Source organism: Momordica charantia (assembly GCF_013281855.1).
Source record: "Momordica charantia cultivar OHB3-1 chromosome 5 unlocalized genomic scaffold, Mcharantia_2.0 BLBB01000005.1, whole genome shotgun sequence".
Taxonomy (NCBI): Eukaryota; Viridiplantae; Streptophyta; class Magnoliopsida; order Cucurbitales; family Cucurbitaceae; genus Momordica; species Momordica charantia.
The window spans coordinates 22078236-22100133 of record NW_028275163.1 but is presented as its reverse complement, the minus strand read 5'-3'; the positions used below and the strand labels follow the sequence as shown (position 1 = coordinate 22100133).

General features: G+C 32.7%; 3 protein-coding genes across 5 annotated transcripts; 2 read left to right on the top strand and 1 right to left on the bottom strand.

Annotated features, from left to right (window-relative positions):
• Positions 1–4383: 4383 nt before the first annotated feature.
• LOC111014305 (2-Cys peroxiredoxin BAS1, chloroplastic) lies at positions 4384–7206 on the top strand. The gene is made up of 7 exons (XM_022288984.2): positions 4384–4753; positions 4938–5012; positions 5267–5348; positions 5442–5521; positions 5670–5795; positions 6492–6605; positions 6694–7206. Exons 1-7 carry the CDS (start codon positions 4535–4537, stop codon positions 6811–6813), a joined length of 816 nt encoding a protein of 271 aa, XP_022144676.1. The 5' UTR covers positions 4384–4534; the 3' UTR covers positions 6814–7206.
• A 247-nt stretch (positions 7207–7453) lies between these two features.
• On the top strand, positions 7454–10369 carry LOC111014231 (uncharacterized). Of its 3 annotated transcripts, XR_015790666.1 has the most exons (4): positions 7454–7908; positions 7989–8110; positions 8308–8397; positions 8583–8765. XR_015790666.1 is itself a non-coding variant. In XM_088123556.1 (3 exons), exons 1-3 carry the CDS (start codon positions 7605–7607, stop codon positions 10161–10163), a joined length of 444 nt encoding a protein of 147 aa, XP_087979682.1. In that variant the 5' UTR covers positions 7455–7604; the 3' UTR covers positions 10164–10369. The 3 variants fall into 3 exon arrangements, 2 of the variants coding, with proteins under 2 accessions (XP_087979682.1, XP_087979683.1); XM_088123556.1 differs by lacking the exons at positions 8308–8397; positions 8583–8765 and adding an exon at positions 10146–10369 and having other exon boundaries at positions 7455–7908; XM_088123557.1 differs by lacking the exon at positions 8308–8397 and having other exon boundaries at positions 7481–7908.
• LOG7 (Putative lysine decarboxylase family protein) lies at positions 9637–13128 on the bottom strand. Its single transcript, XM_022288887.2, has 7 exons — positions 12879–13128; positions 12037–12134; positions 11273–11303; positions 11098–11197; positions 10922–10992; positions 10117–10260; positions 9637–9833 (listed from the first exon to the last, which is right to left on the bottom strand). The coding sequence occupies exons 1-7, from the start codon at positions 12984–12986 to the stop codon at positions 9738–9740; spliced, it is 648 nt and encodes a 215-aa protein (XP_022144579.1). The 5' UTR covers positions 12987–13128; the 3' UTR covers positions 9637–9737.
• Positions 13129–21898: the final 8770 nt, after the last annotated feature.

Below are 21898 nucleotides of genomic sequence, written 5' to 3'. Positions count from 1 at the left end.
CGGGCTGGAACGTATCCAACAACAGAGAGGGCTTGACGCTGAGCAGGGATCGGAATCGAGCCCTGCTCGGCCTAGCTTGGCCTTCGCGGATGTCCCCTTGATTTTGTTTCATCCTTTATCTGTCATTTCCTATCTCATAACAGTTGTTATTAGATTTTTTGTCTCTAGCTTTTTAAGACATTAAAATTATTTTTTCTATTATTTTTTCCTCAATTTAACAATTGACCACAGAAAAAGGAAACGGCTGGAATTTGATGGGTTTAAAGAAAAAAGAAATTAAAAAACAACTTTAAAACTTAAAGATAATTTAAGTGTAATTACTCACATATCCAATTTACATACATATATGACTTTTTGAAATTTACATTTGAAAAATTCAAATACCGCTGAAAATATCACTAATATACCAAAATATTCTGCTAATATTACCTTTTGGTTGTACAGTAAAAGTATGAAAAGATCAATTATTAATACTCGAAAGTTGAAACTAGTATTTTTAAGACAAAAGAGATAGACTGACAATTTATTTATTTCAATTAATATGATTTATCTTCCTATATATGCAACTTTTTTTAAAAAAATTATCCTTTTTCTGTTAGAATTTATGGTGGTAGTATGGTAAAAACTATGTGCTCAGAAATGCTCCATGGGCTGGTCTTACTGTCTCATGACTTGGGGTAGGCAAAAAGTCTATGGAAAATAATATTAAGAGGGAGGATGGGCCATGAAAATAATACAAGTAATGTGACCTCTCGATTGATTGTGAAACAATTATCAAGTTGAGCTCTAAAATGGAGAGGCAACCAAATATAATAGAGATCACAAAACGAAAAATTTAATTAAAGTCAATTCTAGACATAACTCATCGCCATCTCTCGAATGAAATTGATAGTCAAATGTGACAACTCAAAATTGAATTTTTAAGAATCTGTTTGGTAACATTTCTATTTTTTATTTCTGGTTTTTCACTTTTTGTTTTTTATTTCTGGTTTCAGCTTTTTCCATCAAGAAAAAAACATTTCTTCTTTTGTTCTTTTGTTTTTATTGAAAAAAATATAAACATGTTTGATAATCATTTTTTGTCAAAGTTTTATATGAAATTTAAATTTTCAATATTTTTATGTTATATTTATTTTTTGATTCTATTATGCATTTTAAAAATAAAAATGTTAAAATAATGTTTTTATCTATATATTTTGGAAAAAAAAAATCTTGAAACATGAACAAGAAACAAAAAATTTGTTTTTGTTTTTTCTAAAATTTTACACGAGGTTAGAAACGTTTCTTAAAAATGAGGAACGGTTTTTAAGAAACGAGAAACAAAAACAATGTTTCTCAAAAATTAAAAACGAAAAACAATAAACAATAAACTAAGAAAAATATACTTGCCTCCTAGTCCTCAACTATGAGGAGGAACTTTGTTCTCTTCACCGTTACATATTTGACAACTAAGAGAGAGAAATGTGGTTAACAACGTCACATGATGAAAAAGAAAACCAAACGTGGTTGGTGTGGAGAAAATAAGCGGGTTGGCAATTGGCAATGTGTCACTGTGGAATCAAAGCCAAAGGCATTTTATCATTCATCATCAATCTCTATCTATGCCCATCCATTTTCCACCTGCTTTCTTTAATTTTGGGGTTCTTTTGTTTGTGGCTTTAAGAATGCCACATAATGCAATGCTTCCTTCTCTTACTCATCCTTCCAATCCAATTGCCCATTCCCATCCCCAATAATACTTTTAGTGATGAAATTATTTCATTGTGGAAAGATAAAATAAACCATAATCGTTCTTGAAAGCATGTCGCTGAAACTCTTTTGCGACGAAGTACGACTTTTCGTCAATAGCGTGCGTCGAATAATATTTTAAACACGACTTTCAGACTCGAATCTCATTTGAGTTTATGCAACGTATATGTTTAGATGAGTAAGAAAATCTTAAGTTTGTATAACATATCGAAAAATAATTATTTAGATACTTTGAATCACCACATTGTGAGTCAAGTAGCAGTGAGAAGAAATTGGAATTGAAAATGAGCAGGGCTGTGACCCTACGAACATGAGAAATTTCGTTGTGATTCAACGCTATGAGTAGCAGCATCTCAATAAATACGAAGGACACACTCCGTCTATTAGGGTAGAGGCGGTCTATACACTTGACGACGTATGAGTAAAAAATTATTGGTTTTGCAAAGGAAAAAAAAAGTAGGGTTAATGTTTGCACATGGGCTAAAAGAATGGAAGATATTACTTATGGTTGAGGCGAGTTTGAAATACAAGCCTGAGAGATTTATGCTCTGTTTGATTTCTCGGATTTTGAAGGAATTTAAAATCCGGATAGATTTCAAATGAATTCGATTGTTTGCGACTTTGAAATACAAGCCAGAGAGATTTATGCTCGGTTTAATTCCTCGGATTTTAAAGGAATTAAAAATCCGGATAGATTTCAAATGAATTCGATTGTTTGGTACCACATGATTTTGAATTATTTGAAATCTTACTCGACTTCAAATCCTATTTCTAGTTAAAAAAATTTCCAGATTAAAATGGTAGGATTTTTTTTGGATTTGATAGACTTCTCAAGTAAATTACCTATTCAACATTGTCATATTTTAATTTCTAATTAATAAATTTAGACTAATTAGTAAAAATTGTATTTTCTTTTCATTTTCAGTGAATATCCAAACAAAGAAATCTAATTTGGGTCTTTTCAAATCATTCTCGTTCAAAATAAGATAAACAATTTTAAATCATTTCTTGAATTTCAAATCACAAACACAGGTTAAGCTTAACAACATTTTCTAAGTTCCTGTTAAGTATCAATGATTTTTTACAAACCACTTTCAAGCTCAAAACTTATTTGAAAAGTATTTGTAAATTGTAGCTAGCTAAACATAAATATTTTAGGTAAGATGTTTTTTTAACACGATTTTTTTAAAAATGGTCAAAAGTTAAAAGAAAATGGAAATAGTAAAAATTAAAAGATGAAAATAACAACAAATTGAAGGACTACCAACGATTCTCCTTTGTTCTATTTCTTTATTCTCTGAGTTTTGTCCATCTTCTTTATTCTCTTTGTTCGTCTTATTATTTAGTATTATTATTCCCAACATACTTATCCTCCTTTTTCTTGCACTTCTTGATGTTTGTTATTTTAGACACCAACATTTGTTCAAGCTTTTAACTCCGACAGAGTACTACTTCCATCGTTTTGTTTTTTGTAAAACATTTAGAGCCCGTTTGGTAACGTTCCCGTTTCCAATTTTTTAAAGAAATCTAAACATTTTGCAACTAATTTTGTTTCTTGTTTCTTCGTATTTTGAAACATTATCACAATTGTATAGAAATTTTGGAAACAACTCAAACAAGTTTCTTCTCTCTGGTTCTAATTTCCAATTTGTTCCAAAACATAAATAAAAATTTTGGTTCATCATACTTGAATTCATAAATGTTAGAGTCATGTAATTAGTTTTTCTTCATTAAAAAATGAAGAAACAAAAACAAGAAATAGGAATATTACCAAACCGATCATTCACTTCAATTTTCTTTATTTAATAAATTTTCAATGTATCTTTTCTCATCTTGGATTATTACTCTCTTACCTAAAAAATTCAGCCTAACCAAATATTGTATATACACTTAACCAACATGTAAATATTTAAAGTGAAAGTGAAATAAGAAAAAATCATAATTAAAAAAAAATCCATTATTTAGTATAATATTTATAATATCTCAAGAAAAATTCTTGCGGCTACCATCTTAGGATCCTCCATACATGAAGAGAAAATTGAGTAGATTCCACCACTGCACTTGTAAATAATAAATAATAGGCGCACAAAGTAGCAAATATTTTATATCAAAATGTATTTTAAAGTCTTTGGAATATTTATTAAATAGTTTGGGTTTTACTGATTCACGTTTTTTTTTTTATTTCTGAAGATATATTTTTATTTTTATGTAAGCGACGTTCAGAATAAAAAGAAAAAAGTTTGAATTTTATTTTGGTGTTCTTATATTTTTAATACTACCCCATTTTTGTTTTTTTGAATTTTAACAATATTTGTCAAAGCGGATTGTGAGTTGGATCTTCTATCTCCACATGTCGTACTAAAAAAACTTTAACAAAACATTTAATTGAAATGAATATACTAATAAAAATAGATTAAAATTATATAGTTTTTCAAATTACAAAAAAATATTTGCAAAAACAGAAAATAGTTGGAGACGTGGAGTAGTGAAATGGATGGCACTGAAGAAATGGGCCATCGGCCCGAGATCTACCAACTTGTCAATGGGCTAAGCCCAAATGCAGACGAGAAATTACTATACTACCCCTCGTGTTCCGTTTTCTGTAAAAGGTAGAAAAATGGATATTCCCAGCGATTGCCCTCGAAAGTGTGTGAGTGGAGGGTAGCGCGAGGCAGTTATCCAGTCTGCAAACCAAGCGCTTCCCTCTCTCTACTTATCCTCTCGTCGCCATTTCTGCGCCTCAGACTTCTGCTGCAGAATCCAGATTCCAGCTTCTTCCTCTCCTATGGCTTGCTCCGCCGCCTCCACCGCTCTCATCTCCTCCAACCCCTCCGCTTTCCCCGCCAAGTCCACCCCTCCCATTGCTTCCGCTCCCTTCTCTCGAACCCTAGCGCTCCCCAAATCCTTCGTCGGCCTCCGCAGCTCCTTCCTCCCTTCTGCTCCTCGTTCCCTCTCCTCCTCCCGTGGAACTCCTCCCAGACGGAGCTTTGCCGTCCGCGCTTCTGTAAGTGATTCTGCTCACTTCGATTCTTTTACTCCACTCTACTTTGAGGCTGTGAGATAATGCGATGAATTCGTTGTATAAGTTATCAATATTTGAATATTTGCGGGAGAGGAACAATTAGGGCGTTGATTTGTGAAGTTCTTATTCGAGGATTCCACTTCTTACAGTCTCTTCACTTGTACAGAGCGAACTTCCTTTGGTTGGAAATCAAGCACCTGATTTTGAGGCCGAGGCAGTTTTTGACCAGGAATTTATCAAGGTAGTTCATGATGAATTTGTTTTGCATATTGAGGAATCTGAAAGGAATGTGTACTTAAATGGATAATCTACAACCTGGCAGCCGCACTTCTCATCTATTTTGTCAAGTTTCTAAGGCGGTAGTTGATTTATCGATCAAAAAGCCAATAAAGCATTTTCTTCCGAGATGCAATGCTTTTGTTCAGGAGTTATATTGTTCCATGTTTACTTGCTGCCCTGCATCTTCACAAATTATCTAATGTGCCATGGTTTCAGGTTAAACTTTCCGAGTACATTGGGAAGAAATATGTGATTCTCTTTTTCTACCCGTTGGACTTTACATTTGTTTGTCCCACAGGTTTGTTGGCACTAAACTACTCCAAATCGAAGTTCAGCAAATAGTGATTAGAATTGCTTTGAACTTAAGTTTCTTATATCTCTTATTTTGTAGAAATTACTGCCTTCAGTGACCGGTATGAAGAGTTTAAGCAGCTTAACACTGAAGTTTTGGGTGTGTCTATTGATAGTGTTGTAAGTTGGCTACTTGCGACTCATTTTCAATAATGAGATCCTTTTGCAAAGAAGTTTTGTTTGGGTGGAATTCTGCTTCTATTACTTAAAATTAGATGGTTTGCTTCAGTTGTGAATTGTGGTGATATTAATGGAATCCTTTTTGCAGTTCTCACATCTTGCTTGGGTCCAAACTGATAGAAAGTCTGGTGGCCTTGGTGATCTTCAGTATCCACTGGTTTCTGATGTCACCAAGTCTATTTCAAAATCTTATGGTGTGCTGATCCCGGATCAGGTATGAAAATGTCCTAATGTTTTGTCTTCTGGAGCCTGTAGCATTTAAGACTAGTTAATCCCATATACATTACATTTACATGATTTACCTATTAGTAATGATTCTAATATTGCACATTTCCCACGTTTCTATTGTTACCATAAAACCATTTCCCCCCCCCCCCCCCCCCCCCCCCCCCTCTCCCTTATTTGTATGTATTTAGACCTCTACCATAAAGCCGTTTTTCAAATTTCTACAATTCAGCACGATGAATTGTTGAGGGGGAAAAAAAAAAAACTGGAACGATAAGATTCTTGGAACAAGAACAACTGCAATGTTTGTCACAGATTTGGTTCAGTGGTCCAAGTCTCTTGGACTCGAGACCTTGTGGACCCAAATACCTGGAGCTGAAACATTTCATGAGTTTCTGGTTTATCAATTTGATGTAATTCTTTAATGCTAGTGGATTCTTGCCTGAGTTGATGTAATCTAGAAGTGGATTGACGTTACTGTGAGAAAATCAAAGTACAAGCTGTGTGATTCGTTCAAAGCTGTTGATTTCATGTAAATAATCATTGTTGCATGTTGTATTCTGATAAATGTTGTGCGGATGCTTTATCATTATTCAACTTTCCCTGTCTGCTATCGATTATACAGAAGTGGCATCTATGTAATTTCTTTACCTAACCTTTACCCGACAACATTTCAATGTGCTAGGGCATTGCATTGAGGGGCCTTTTCATAATTGACAAGGAAGGAATTATCCAACACTCCACAATAAACAATCTTGCCATTGGTCGAAGTGTAGATGAGACAAAGAGAACTCTCCAAGTAATTGCATTAGCTAATGAAGAGATTATTTTTTATTGATATCAAGGCCTCTTGATCTCACTTCCTACTCTCTCATGTTTTGTTCCAGGCCTTGCAATATGTGCAGGAGAACCCCGACGAAGTTTGCCCAGCTGGATGGAAACCCGGGGAGAAGTCGATGAAGCCAGACCCCAAGGGTAGCAAAGAGTACTTCTCTGCTATTGCTTAAATGTGTGAGGCGATCTAAAAAGTTCGAGTTTGGTGCGATGCCCATTGCCATTTCAGTTGTTTAAATTTTGATTGTGCCGCTTGTGGAACAAATCGGTTAAAGAGGCTCGAGCCATTGGATATAGAGTGTTCAATTTCTCATCTTTAGATGAACGAAGCAGCAATAAATCGATAGGCTGTAGGCAAATAGTTTGTTTTGTAGAATTACAATCCGGATTTGCAATGTCATTAACGGTTTCAGGCCCTTGAATTTCTACTTGCATCTAGCTCTGTTGACGAACTCTAAAATGTACTGAATCTTCCGTTTCAATTATCCTCGGATTAACTCTGCAAGATTCATTCTTGTGATGTGATGAACTGTTCTGGTTATTAAAGTCTGGACGTAATTCTGATACTCTTCAGGCCAAAATGAAGATGGATTTGAATCAATCACCATGTTGGAAGTATTGAAAGTGAAATGAATTTATCGCTTGTAGCTGGATTGATTTGATATCGATGCTAAAATTCTTTCTACCCAAAATCCAAATCAATCGAATTGATAGTGTGAAAAAATTATGTTAACGACTGATCATGATAATCGATACGTTTATGTAAATCGATCGATCGTGATAACTGAATATCAATTGATTTATACTGGGAAAGAATTTGCTAATTTTACTTCCTTTTTTAAAAAACAGTGAAAAGAAAAGTCGGATTGTGGAATGTGAGCCACACGTTGCAGAAGAAATCGAGCCCTCCCTCATCTTCTCATTTCGCATTAGGAAACGAGCGAAAAGGAGAAGAAGAATCAGGATGCGGTCGGCGGCGCCATTTCCCGGCCACCACAACATCGCATCATCTCCGCCTCCGCCTCCGACGCCGACGCCGACGCCGGTCGCCGTCGCCGCCTTCTTGACGCCTCCATCGAGATCGAATTTGAGACCGCTTCCGGCGGCACATTCGCGGCTGGAATCGAGGAGATCGAAACTCAGCGTTTGGGCAGCGGCAGTTCCAAATCAACGGCCTCTGGATCTGACGGAGGAGAACGTGAGAGAGGCACTGGTGGAGGCTCGGTTGGAGCTGGCGCAGATCTTCGACGCCTCCGTCGGCATTACAGGTTTGCGAGTTTCTCCTCTGCCTCTACGAAATTCCATATTTGTAGTCGGATTGAGAAATTGAGAGGAGAAAGCGATTCAGGAGTGGTAGAACTGGCAGAACTGGACGGACCTTTTGTGAAGATTAGTCTGAGAGGCCGATTTTGGCACAAACGCTCCACTGTTGTGGCTCGTGTGGGCAACTATCTGAAGAACAGAATACCTGTAAGTCTCTCCCCTCACTCTCGTATGCTTTGAAAATTTTTGGTTCTTGTATTTTTTTAAAAGTCAAGTGAAGCGTCCTAAAATTATGATTGAACAAAAAAAAAAAAAAATGAAATACATTTGATCAAAACTCATATCTTTGACATACCTCCAAATAGTAAGGTGCATCTAAAGTATCTTTTTATTTTTTTTGCTAGTACTTTGGTGGCTTTATCATGTGTTAAAAGTGCCTTGCCATTTGCCAAGGGCATCCTAATATGATGAATCTCCCTCATCATTCATTTGATGTATGTGAATTTTTCCTTTTTCTATTCCTAGAATTGCCTAATTCATTATCTCAAATATGGCAATAATTTTTAAAAAAGTAATTAGAAGAATATGTGAGTTGATATAAACTTGAGATATATCTTGTGTTCAAAATTTGATTGGTTTTGGTTTGATAGGACGATAGTTTAAGTAGTTGTTGATGCAGGAAATTTTGGAGGTGGAAATAGAAGAGGAGAGCCAACTGGATGATAGCCCTGCAAGCTTTTAGTTAAAACCATTTCAAATGTAGAAAAATTAAGATAAAACATTCCAATGTTCTTTGTGAGCTGCGTAGAACCTTTCTCCTTGTTTGAAATTTGAATCTATATAATATAAAATTCCTATCATAGGATCAAGATAGTCAAAACTTATAAATTTGGGGTAAAATTCAACCCATTTTAGGTAAAAGGAGTCCACTATAAACAAATAAGATTACATATGGAATTTTTATGCTTGATTTTGGGGGAAAGCATATTATCTTTTGTTTTTTGAGTCTTCACCCAAAACTGAAGATAGAGAAAGAATTTGGACAAGTTACACTTGGTTTGATTGCTTAACACACAATCTATCATGGAATTAATACAAAGTTATATGCTTTATTATTGGGACATTAATGATTAAACATGTGCCTCACATGCCCACACCCACCACCACCATTCATTACTTCAAAGTCAAATTACTATGATGCAATTTTTCATTTTATTCCCTATAGTGTTTTTTTCCCACTTTTTTTAAAGTCATGAGAAATACATCCATCATCTTAAAAAGTAAAAGAAAATATTTATTTTATATTTGATTTAAATAAGAGAATTTTATGACTAACGAATCCCTTGTAGAAAGTATAGATTCTTATGAAAAGAAAAAAAAAAAGCTTCATATTTTGCCAGTAGTTTTATAATAGTCAAAAAGAAGAGAGAAAAAAAATCCACTATGACAAAATTTTCCTCATCTCCTTCAAAAATAATTACATTTCTCTTGTCGTAATTCAACGAGTACATAAAATACTATAAAATTAATTAGAGCTTCGATTCAATGATCCACACTATGTGTAAATTATATTCCAAAAAAACATTTCAAAAAAGAAGAAAAAGTTTCCTTTCTATTTCCATTTTTCTTTTTTCTGAACTTCCAACACGTATACATAAAATGACCAAAATACCCACACAAAAAAAGGAAAAGAAAAAGAAGGATAGTTCCCAGTGTTGGAAGTTGCTGCCCTATGCAAAGATCACATGCTTTGCTGATAAATATATATAAAAATATTATATACCCATGTAACGACAAAACACCCCCACAAAGACTTTGACCAAGCTTCCATTCATTACGTGGCGATCTCTGATTCGGCCACGTAACTTCTCCTGTCAACATCTTCCCACACCAACTGTGACGTTATCTCGTCGTACTCCGGTACGTATTCCTGTCGTAATTACCACAAAAAAACACACTTAAATTAAATTAAATTAATCCCCAACCACAAATTCCCCATTCTCTAGGGGCCACTTTCTAATTATTAAATTATTCAGTCCCACCCAATGTAATTACACCATAACCAAAGCCTCAAAAACCAAATTAAAACCCTCTCCGTAGAAATTGGAAACTGTAGCCGTAGGGGTACCCCAAACACTTAAAAATATATATAAATAATTTAAAAAGTAATTAATTAGAACAGAAAATATAAATAACAAAATAATAATTAATACCTCAAGTTGTCTGACTAAAAGCTTGGCAGTTGGGGCAGACACGATAATACGACGTGCAGTTGGCGAGACAAAGCCTTCATCAACTGCCTTATCGATGAAACACAGCAGAGAATTGTAATATCCATCCACATTTAACAGTCCCACCTGCAATTTATTTAATCATTACTTTAATTAATTAATTATGTTCTTAATCACTGTTTACACAAATCATATTTCTTTGTTTGACCACCAATTTAATTTCCCTATTTCATAATTGTGTTATGATTATTGGGGGACTTTGGAAATCTTTCCCATGTGAGTTGGAATTGAGAATCACATGTTTTGATTCTAAAAATCCCAAGGGTTAGTAGTTTGGTTGGCCCTTTATCCATATATCGAACTTCTTGACCAAACCCAACCCGGTCGAGACTGCGTCGGTCGGCTGGGATTTATGATCCATTTTAACAAAAAGGGTGTTGAGAAAAATTGGATGTTCTCTCCAAAAGACATGGGAAATCATAGGGCTAATAATCATGGAATTATAAAATGGAGGCCCAAGCAAGAAGAACATGGATTATCATGTGAAAGGGCTAATGATGATTTCAAAAGTTTTCAACACAGACAATGGGGAGTTTTATATCATTATTATGGCTTGAACACGACATGTCGTCTATGGCTGAGACCAAATGTTTCGATTGTCTGCCATTTGAGTGAAAAGTTGTTGAATTTTAATGTGGCTAAGGCAAAGTATGTTCACTTTTTGTTCACACAAAAATGGATAAATTTGAAAAGGAAACTGCAAAGTGAGGATCTTTTTGGTACTCACTGGCTTTCGATGGATTCCGAGTTGTGCCCATGTAATCACTTCGAGAAGCTCTTCGAGCGTGCCGTATCCTCCTGTAATTTGGATTTGTATGCACAAAAAAGTCGTTAAATTTACTGAATTCAGATCGAAAGAACTCAAAGAACGTCGACATATAATGTCCATTGATCAATGAGTACCGGGTAGAGCGATGAAAGCATCCGCTTGTCGTGCCATCTCGGCCTTTCTTTGGTGCATATCCGACACCGGTTTCACTTCTCCTACCGTCTCTCCAGTTATCTAAACGCATATCAAAATATTTAGACACCTAATGGGAAATTGAATGTAATAATTCTGAAAGTTTGATTAAAGTACCTCCACAGGCATTAGGGTTCTTGGAATTACTCTGCAAAACAATCCAAGTCACAAAGATTAGCGACCGTATTTAAGACAAATGTTTGATAAATTTCCTAGAAATGTTTAACAGATGGAGTAGATATTTAGCTCAAAAGCCATAATTATCTTAAGTTCTCAACAAATTAAACAATAATGAAATTAAAAAAAAAAAGGTCGACTTCCATGTTCCACAAAAAAACAAAACAAAAAAAAAGGAATGAATTTCCACAGCAAAAAAACATGAGCTTTTTTGTCCCCAACAAATGGAGTGGACAACATAAAATCCACAAGACACACCTCGTGATTAATTCAAAAACCCAACATTCGAACCCCAAATGTTTGCCTTTTCGAGTGGATTCGTGAAAAGCTCCATCTCTTTCCAGACAAGAACTTGGCTGTAAATTAATTGTATGAAAGAGAGAGATTAATGACACTTGCCTCGTTTTAATCATTTTTTAAAAATATACATAGAGACGTGATACCTTAATTAGTTAAGCTAAACTTTTAAAAAAATCTAAAACCCAAGTTGAAAGTAGGATACTTTTGGACAAAAGATGAAACAACATATGTTATAAACAAACGCAAAGCAAATTAAGTTTGTTTGAGACGCAAAGTATACGAAAAAAACAGACCAAAAAGGATCAATATACCCAAAAAGAAGAAACTAAAGTTGCATCAAAATGATGTCTTGTCTTTAGGACATGAAATAATCAAGAAATTTAGAGAGAGAGAGAGAAACAAACCCTAGAACATGGCGCCCGCCATCATGAACAGCCTGAGAAACAAGACCCATCAATCCCACGCTCCCACCTCCATAAACAAGATCAATTCTTCTCTCCACCTTCCAAAAAAAAAACATCGTAAATCCAAAAACACATTAACACGTGTCGCACTGTCAAATCATTAAACCCCCAAACAAACAAATTCCATCAGAAAAATCGAAAGGTTTTTCATTTCCAATAATATAATCATGGGAATTGGGAAATGAAATGAAGGAATTATAAGGAAAAATGAGCATAGAAGAGAGTGAAGAAAACAAACTGTCATCATATCAAAGCCAGCACGTTTTTGGGTTTAATCTCCCCAAGTTGAAATATTAATGCAACTCCTAAATTTATTAATTCCATTTCCCCATTTAAAAAAAATTAAAACTTTAAAACTTCTTCTTCAGATCATGCAATAAGGCTGCTCAACTGACAGGCAGGTTACAGCTAGAACCTCACTGTCCCCTCTCTCTCATAAACATAAACCATATTCTCCAACTCCCCGAGCGAGCTTAAGCCGCCGATGGATTACGGTAAATTTGATTCGAAAAAACATTTCAAAAAGACTTTGATTAAAGAAACACAATGGAATCTCTTTTGTCAAAATGGCTAAAGTTGGTTCTCAAGGTCAATACACGATCTACTTAATTATGCAACAAAATCCAAAATTGGAACTTTCTTTATCAAAAAGATGGAATTTTTACGAGTGGGTTTTGAAGAAAATGCGAAACCCATAAAGAATTTATAAAAATAAATGAACATGCAAGAAAAATCCAGAGGCTTTGGATCTTAAAACCCAGAATTTTAGAGAGAGAAAGTACCAGTTCTTGGCCAAGTTCAACAGCAGCAGATTGATAGCTAGCTTTCTTCCCAGAACTGCTTCCACAAAAAACACAGATCCTCTTGAATCTGGACTTTGTCTCTTCCATTTTTTTCTCTCTCTAACAGTTTTTTGTGTTCTCTCTCTCTCTCTCTCTCTAGAACTTTGTTTAAGAATTTTAAAGAGTGATCTCCTTGAAGAAGGGAGGTTTGAGAATGAAAACAAAGTGAAGGATTTGTTTATATAAACACGAAACAGAACCTCTCTCTCCTCAAACCCACGTTCACTTGGGCGTGTAGAGAGAAAATAAAAGCACTATTAAAATTTTATTTTATTTATTTTATTAGAAAAAAGGAGAAATAAACGGCTTTTGTTTTTTTTTCTGAGTGGGCTTAAAATGGTTTATTTTCTTTTCTTTTTAAGAAAGAGGAAAATTTGGAGAAAAACTCTTTTTTTTTTCTTTTAATTATAATTTTTCATTTGGGCTTTTGATTACGAATGTGTCTACGTAATCTACTACGCGGGTGGACCCATAAATCTTGGTGAATTGAGATTTGACGCGTGGATTGGGGTCACTTTTATATTGATTACTAATTAAGATTTTGTTTTAAATTTCATTTATTTATAAACAACTTTCTACATTTTCATTTATTAATTAGAAATAAGTGTCCATTGTTACCGAGTTTAAAGTTATTGGCTTTTATTTTATTACTATCTAGTATCTTTTAAAATAGAAATAATTTTTAAAGATTTTTTTTGTGTGCTAGAAAAAAAGATTTTTTGTTTATAAAAATTGGTTAAGACTTCAACAATATTTTTTTATAAATATAAAATAAATAAAAATACTGTTGGCATACGTGTTCAATTTTTAAAAATTAATTAAATTAAACATTATTATTCGAATAGTATCCAATATATATCCTTTAGTATCTAATATATGTATTCTGTGCAAACCTGTCAGATTTTTAAAGGAAAAAAAATATATATATATTTTCCTTTTTTTTTAATAGAAAATTTCAAAATTTTAATTACATTTTAAATCATCAAATTAATCAATAATTAAAAAACTCCAACATCTCTCTATAGAAAAATCAGATTAACTCAGATTATATATATATATATATATATATATATATATATATATATATTGGAATAATAGTTAATCAAATTTTTTTTAGTACAGTAAGTGAGGTGGAGAGATTGGAACTTATAATCTCTTAGTCAAAGACAGATGTAAATTTACAGCTAAGTTAAGCTCAAGTTGAAATTTTTTAATCAAATATTGCTCAATCTAGCTACTTGAACTTTTGGTGATTTAATAATATAATTGAGATTAGACAGTAACAATATATTTCATGGTTTTTTCCAAAATAAAAAAACAAAATAATAATAATAATATATCACTCAACTAATTGATATTTTCATTCTTAATGATTTTATAATGAAAAACTTTTTTAGTACAACAAAAAATTTAAATTAATTAAACTTTACCAATTATAATGTTTGTTCATCAAAAGGGTTGACATCTCTAGTTTGAAGATATAGGCTATCTCTCTCGTGGCCAATATTAAATATTTGTCTAAACAAGACTTTGTTGTTAACATAAATAGATAAATTAATTACTTTATCATAATTAAATATATATGTCGTTAACCATAGGTTTTATTTGACCGTTCCGTGTTGCCAACGTGTGAACAAAGTTGCTTTCCACAGCTCCCTCCCATGAAAAATACCCCACAAATTTTTTTTTATTAAAAAAAAGTTGTTTTTTGCACTTTTTATAATTATAAAAAAGAACAAACCAGTTCATGCTTCCAAAATCTCCATCAATCTCTCCTAATTAAGTCTTATTTTTTGTCAACCAATGAAATTTTGATTTTGATAATTTATTTTACTGGTTTAATTGAGTTTTATATGATTATACTTTTTTGGTATCTTTGAATATGGAGATTATAAAATAGATTTAAAGTTTGATTTCATGTGTATAATGTCATTTTTTTTAGAATTCCATATTTTGATAGGGAAATAAGAGCAATAATGTGATTTCGGTGAGTTTTTCATATAGTGACTAATTTGCTGTGTTATATATGAAAATATATGCTCTTATATTAATATTATACAATATATATTCATGTGTCATTGGTAATTGATGCATATTTCTTTTTTAATTGGTGTAGTGTTTGGTGTGATGAATACAAATAGATATTGATTATTATTCTCATGGGTTGGTGTAGAATTGAAGTGGATGTTTGTCTAATAAGACTTGGTTGGAAAGTCTAAGTATTCAATAAATTAAGATATTATGGCAGGACGATTCTATAAAATTTCTCTTGAAACGTTAGATAAAATCAGTGATAAAGTATGTTAATTTGGAGAGAAATAATTCGATGGATTATACTCCAATAAATTAGACATTGATTACTATTTTCAGATTGTTTCTTCTCTCAAGCTTTTAGTCCAAAGTTCAGCTTCGACTTAGGTGAGTTTGGGTGCTTCACAATCTTGATAGTAAATTTTTGTAGCATAAAGTTTGAAACCTTAGAATTGTCGTATTTGGATGGTATAGGAAAATTTAGTTATAGAAACTTGATTAATGTAATTTGTGTTTGATATGTGAGTTTATAATATTTGTAAAAGAAAATTATAAATTTATAAACTAGCAAGTAGGATTTCAATATCTAATTTAATACAATTTTTGTTAGATTAACAAATCCAGAGTCTAGAACAAATAAACTCACCCACCAAATGTAAACTCAAGTTTGCACAACTTCACTATATATATATATAAACCAACTTGTGATCAAATAGAAAATACAGTGTAAGACTATAATTATAAAATTTAGAAACTTATTTAATCTTCATTTTCAATATATATAATTATATTTTTTTCCTTTTTTTTTTCTTAGTGAAATTTATAAATTTAACCTATTGAAATGTGTGAATTTTTTAATAATTATTTTGGTTTGGGGTTAGTAAGTCAGAGGAAATCGCCATCATTATACTTTGTGCTTGAATTCCGCTGTTTGATTGATTGATGTGTTCTAAATAAACTCTTAACAAAAAGAAATTCAAAAATTGAAAAAAAGAAATTGCTTCACCATACCTTTGCGTGTATCAAGGGCTGTGATTTCTCCGACACTTTCTGAGGAGATGAGAATTAAGATAAGATATGCGGCTGTTGAATTTGGTAAATCCAATCCCATCTCATTCCTCTTATAAATTTTATCGATCTGGTTCGGTTTTTCCATTTTGGATTTTTGTTTATAAATATAATAATTTTTTTTTCTCTGCGTACTCGCTTCATCACCCGCTAATCAAATCAAGTAGATCGATCAAGAAAGGACACACCATAGCTCACATCACTCTAACATTGTCGAGTTACTAAAGTGGCTATTCAGTATGGTAGGTAACAAAATAGCCATATGATTTTTCTTGCTACTAACTTCACCAGCTTAATATGATGATTTGTGTGAGTGTCGATTATAAACGCTACAGATGTGGGAGCGATCCAAGTCAAGGAAGGCTAAGAAGGTTAGAATGATAGCTACCGTAGAATTTAGAATCACACATAAGTAGTTCGTCTTCCAAAAAAAGAACGGTTGGACACAGTGAATTGTAATTGTGAAAAGGTAGGAAGATTTGGCTAGCAAATACCTCCTCTTTCTGTCTACTCTTCCCAAAGTAAGCGAATTGCATGTAGAGATCCGTAGGGGATTAAAATGGGAGAATTTCGAATTCCGATCCATACAATAACATCGTTTCGAATACATTCAATTTGAATTGGCATTTTCTCCATCATAATTAGCAATTAACATCTCCAACACTGTATACATAGTTTTACTTGAACAAGCAACTTCTATTAAACACATTAGTTGTCGAACCAGTTGGTTTCTTCGTCACTCTAGCTAAGCCAAGTAGTCAACCTCCTCGTCACTTCCAAGCTCCCATCTCTTCATCACTAGACCATTTCAGCTTAGTTAACAAGCTTTCACCAACACACACACAAAGTCAACTTGCTAATTTGGATAGTGTCGGGTTGTCAAAACTAAGCAACAAATTGTAAGCTCGAGAAGTCCAATATGTTACACACGTGTGGCCCTCCTGGTTGTGACAAAGTCACATAATTAATTAATCATTTGTTGTCTTTCAATTAGGTAATAATCCAATATGTCTACAAATTGTTAACCATTTAAATAACAAGTCATCAACTCAAACCAACCATCTTTAATTTACTTTTACTTTTATTTGTTTTATTTAATAAAAACTAACAAAATATTTATAAATCATACCTTCATATCGGTTAGTACATGTGTTTACATGTTTCAACTATGTTTAAAGTTAGCGGTAATTAAAGTCTAATGAAGTAAAATAATTATTCGATTGTTTAAACTATATGGCCGGCCATGTTAACATCAAAGAAATATTATTTCATAAAACTCAGATGATTAAATTTTCAACTTTTTGAAAATAATTCACATAACTGTTGGGTTTATGAGGGAATGCAAACAAAGGTTCACGTTGGTCAGGGAAGATCATGATTCATGATATAAAGATAAGTAATAATTATCTCCATTGGTATGAGGTCTTTTGGGTGAAACAAAAAACAAAACATTGTGAAGATACATAGATATCATTGTCCTTAACAATAATAACCATGAGTGAAATAGAAGTAACACAAGTTCGGGAAACATTTTTAAAGTAGAATACTATGATTTATTAGATTAGTAAACTACAAGAATGAGATTGCGGGATTATATTTAATTTGACATGAAAGAAATAAATGGCATATCTAAGGAATGGGCCCATGTCAAATTTGTCTTCGTGCAAACTCTTTTTTTAGATCTCGTCTTCGTGCAAACTTGACCATATAAAATCAACACAATAACCATAGAAACAATGAATGTGGTGTAAAGACATGAAAAAAGTGGTCAATGTCAATTATCTCACGATGTGATATGTAATTGAGATTTGATCAATTAAGACATGTGATCTGTTCAAAAAAAGAGAATTTAACTTGAATAAGAGCTCGCTCTTGATTTACACAAAAGTAAACAAAAACACAACTATTTTAAAGAAGATCATATGTTTTTTTTTCTAATTTGAGAATAAAATTATCAAGAATGGAACTATTCTCTCACACCAATTGGAAATGGAGAATATGTTGATTATCTAACAACATGATATATGATTGAGTTCTATAAAAAAAAAGGAAAAAAAAACAAAAGCGATGTGCTATAAAGAAAAATAGAGTCAACTTGGATAAAAGTAAGTTCTCGTTGCACCCAAAAATAGATAGCTAAGTGAGTGATTTTTCCGGAAGATACTTTATATTCCTTTTGAGGGGAGAATCGTGAATATTTGTTTGTTAAAAGGGAAGATTGTTAGGATGCAGATATAGTTTCATATATCAATTAAAGGGGAAATAAGATGTTCAATACATGAGTAAAAACTAATACATATTTTCTTGAAATTAATGCAGTCTTTTTGACAAAATTAGGTTAAATTACACATATGATATTAAATTTAGTCCCTATCTTGGGTATAATCTCAATTTTGATTTCTATGTAGGTTAAAGATTTAAATTGACAACATGTTTTAAGGGGCAATGAATTTTAACTTTTTAGGTGTATTAGTAATATTCATGAGATTCTATCTAAAAACTAAATTGTCAGAGTAGCTCAAATCTATTATAAACTCTTATTAGATCCTTTATTTTTTCAATATGAGATTCTTAACTTGCATCAGGACAATTTAACAAAATAATGTCCAAATTAGATATCTTCCATAATTGAAACTTGAAATCTGTAAGCAACATTATTAGAAAATCTCAATGTCTAGTAGCTCTAATTTAGTTACTTCTATTAGCTGTTTTTCTGTTTTTATTCTATTTTGATTTTTTTTTTCTTCTAACAGTTTTGTGATTTACTCTTTTATGTATTTAAAGAAGAGATGTATTTCATTTAAGACAATGAAGAATTATGAGTTCTTCATCTAATTTATATTCAAATATGGTATCACGTAGGAGGTCTCCTATATTCAAACTCATGCAGTGTTATTTATTTTCTGTTTAGAATGATTTCTACTTCTTGGACCTCATACAAATAAGTGGGGAGAGTTGTTAGAATCCATAAAAATTTATCGTCAATCAGCTTAAACTTTTGGATTGAGTGGTTGTTTATTCATCCTTAAAATTGTATTAGAGTAGAAAGTCCTGTGTTCGGATTGTTCCTGACTTTGGCATTAGATTGTTATTTGTTTTGTAGATCACCTGTCCAATCTGCTGAGCTCATCCGCCTAGTCGTCTTGACTTCCACGTCGAGGTTCACAAGTGTTGGTGATTTTGCTTATGAAACAACAGAAATAATTAAATGAAAAGAGAAGAGAGGGATGTTAATGAAACCTAATGAAAATGAATGGAGCTATAAGGATAGACCCTGTAAAGAAGTTGTTGTAGGTTTAAGAGCTTTGTTTTTGGATGATGGGAAGTCCAAAATGGATGCTGGCCATACCCCGAGGCATGAATAGTAATGAATAATGAAAAATGAACATTCTTCTCAAAACCCACGCCCACTGAGTGAATCCCAATATTATCCCTCATTCTTCTTCTCCTCTTCCTCTTCTTCTTCGTCGGCCACAGCAGAAGCACAAGGAAAAGTTTGGGCCTTGTGAGTGTGACATACACAGACACACGTGGGCGTGGCAGCAGACAGGCCGCCGGCAGGCAGGCGACTGAGACAGCTCCCATCACTGTAGGCCATACAAGGAATTGGGAATTGGGAATTGGGAATTGGGAATTGAGAACTGGGTCTCTCTCCAAATTATTATCACATCCAGATCTGGACTGCTTTCTGCTTCTCTATTGACGGTTAGTTTAGTTGGATTTTATTTTTCTTTTTTCTTTGAGTGCCCAGCCGAAAGTGTAGTTGTTTTGTTTGGATTCGTGGAAAATAAGGGAGAACAAGAATCCTGTCTAATTTCTTTACCTTTCCTTGTCATATCTTTCTTCGTATCAACGACCTTTATCACTATGTCTATGTCTATTGTCGGACTCTATGTAAAAAAATTAAAATACACACATGTTCTTCGGCCTCATATTTCACTTGTGCTTTTAATAGCTAGCTTTAGATCTATCAAGTTTTACAACTTATGCTATTTGTATTTGGAATATTGTGCCAAACATACAAGTTATAAATGTTTAGAATTTCACGATCTCGACATTTTGTATTGTAAAATATTGTTCTCTTGTGTTTATATAATCTATTACTAATATTGTTTATACAATTTCGTAGATTGGTAAACATTTAGGGCTATTTTAGTCCTTTCTTATGAGTGCGTTTGAACTGAGTTTTATTTTATTTTATTTTTGTGTGTGTAATATTTGCAAAATCAAAACGTTATTGACTTATTGTTATATTTGCTTTTTGCCGTTGATTCGGCGTTTTTTTTTCTTGCCAAGCGCACATCGAAAAGGTAGGATGTACTCAAAGTGCTATCAAAGAGACTCATGCCTTCTAGTTAACTGAGCGTGATATTTTGATTTGAGAGAGTGTTTTGTATAATTGAGGTCGGAGAAAGAAATATGTGTGATTGTACAATCACAGTTATTTTAGACTTTTTTGGTGGGGCGTGGATTCGAACCTCTAAGTTGAGCTATGTTCGGATTGAAAATTTTGAGGATATTAATTTATCGGCTGGTTAAACAAATTAGCTTAATAAAGTATAAAATTAAACCAAAAGCTTATCTTACAAATAAAGAAAAATTGGTAAACTGATTGACATCAGAGGTACCGTGTATATATAAGTGACTGATAAATTTAGATATAATCAATCTAATTGATTGGTGTGTAATAATCTAAATCAACAAAAATCTAGCATAATTTTAAATCAATGTGAAAAATACCATATTTTTAATTATCGGTCAGGGTATAAAAAAGTTTGTTATTGGGCCAAGCCTATTGGATTTTGGATTAGAGGCCCCAGCCGGTAAGAGTCCATATTTAAATAGAAACTGTAGTAAATGAAAGCCTATTGGGCCTACCAGCTATACAGTCCACATACATAATTCTGGACTTGGGTCGCAATTATTTCCAAGCCCAAGCCCAATCTTGCCTATTTAATTATTTATTAAGAATAATAAGGTTGCGGATCTCTTTTGTTAAAATACCAATTCGGTCAATATAATTTGGGCTCAACTTTAATTTAGTCACCGTTATTTTAAGTTTCAATTTAATTTTATCTCTATAGTTTAATTACAATCGTGCCTAAACAGTAATAAAAAAAAAATCATGCCTAAACAATTCGTTATCCACTTTAGGATACTTGGACATACTTGTACACTAAAGACAATTTATAAAATTTAATAAGAACGTCATCAAATTGAAAATTTTGAAATCATAGTAACCAAGTTGATATTTCTAAAAATTAGGGACAAAATTGAATAAGGTTAAGCTATAGAAACTAGATTGGGACATTTGACGTAACAAAATTTCTTTCACACCAATGCATCGTACATATGTTCATGTTTGGTTTGGATTTGAAATAAATTAGGTTGTTGGGCACAAATTTCCAAAATGATACAGTAAACCATAAATTAATGAATCAACTACTAAAAGGCAGTTGAAATGCAAGACATAATAGAAAGGGAAGTTGATGTTTACTGTTTGTTTTAGCATTTCAATAAACAAATGCAGAGGCTCTCGTTTAATCTGTTGTCTCTTTTTTAGACAACATTGAGTGAAACATTAATTACTTATGTCTTCAAAACTCATCATATTATATCTATTTCTTTTAAAATTCATTTTCTTTCCCTCTTTTAACTAAATGTTGTTGAGGATAATGACACGACAACCTAAAGACCTCATATCAAAGAGATAATTATCCTCTCTTATATATCTATGATCATTCATTTCCTTAATCAATGTGGGACTTTGTTTGCACTCTTTAAAAATTCAACAAATATATTTATTTTACTTTAAACTCTCGATTTCAAAGATTTAAACTTTGAAATTGATTAAATGTTGC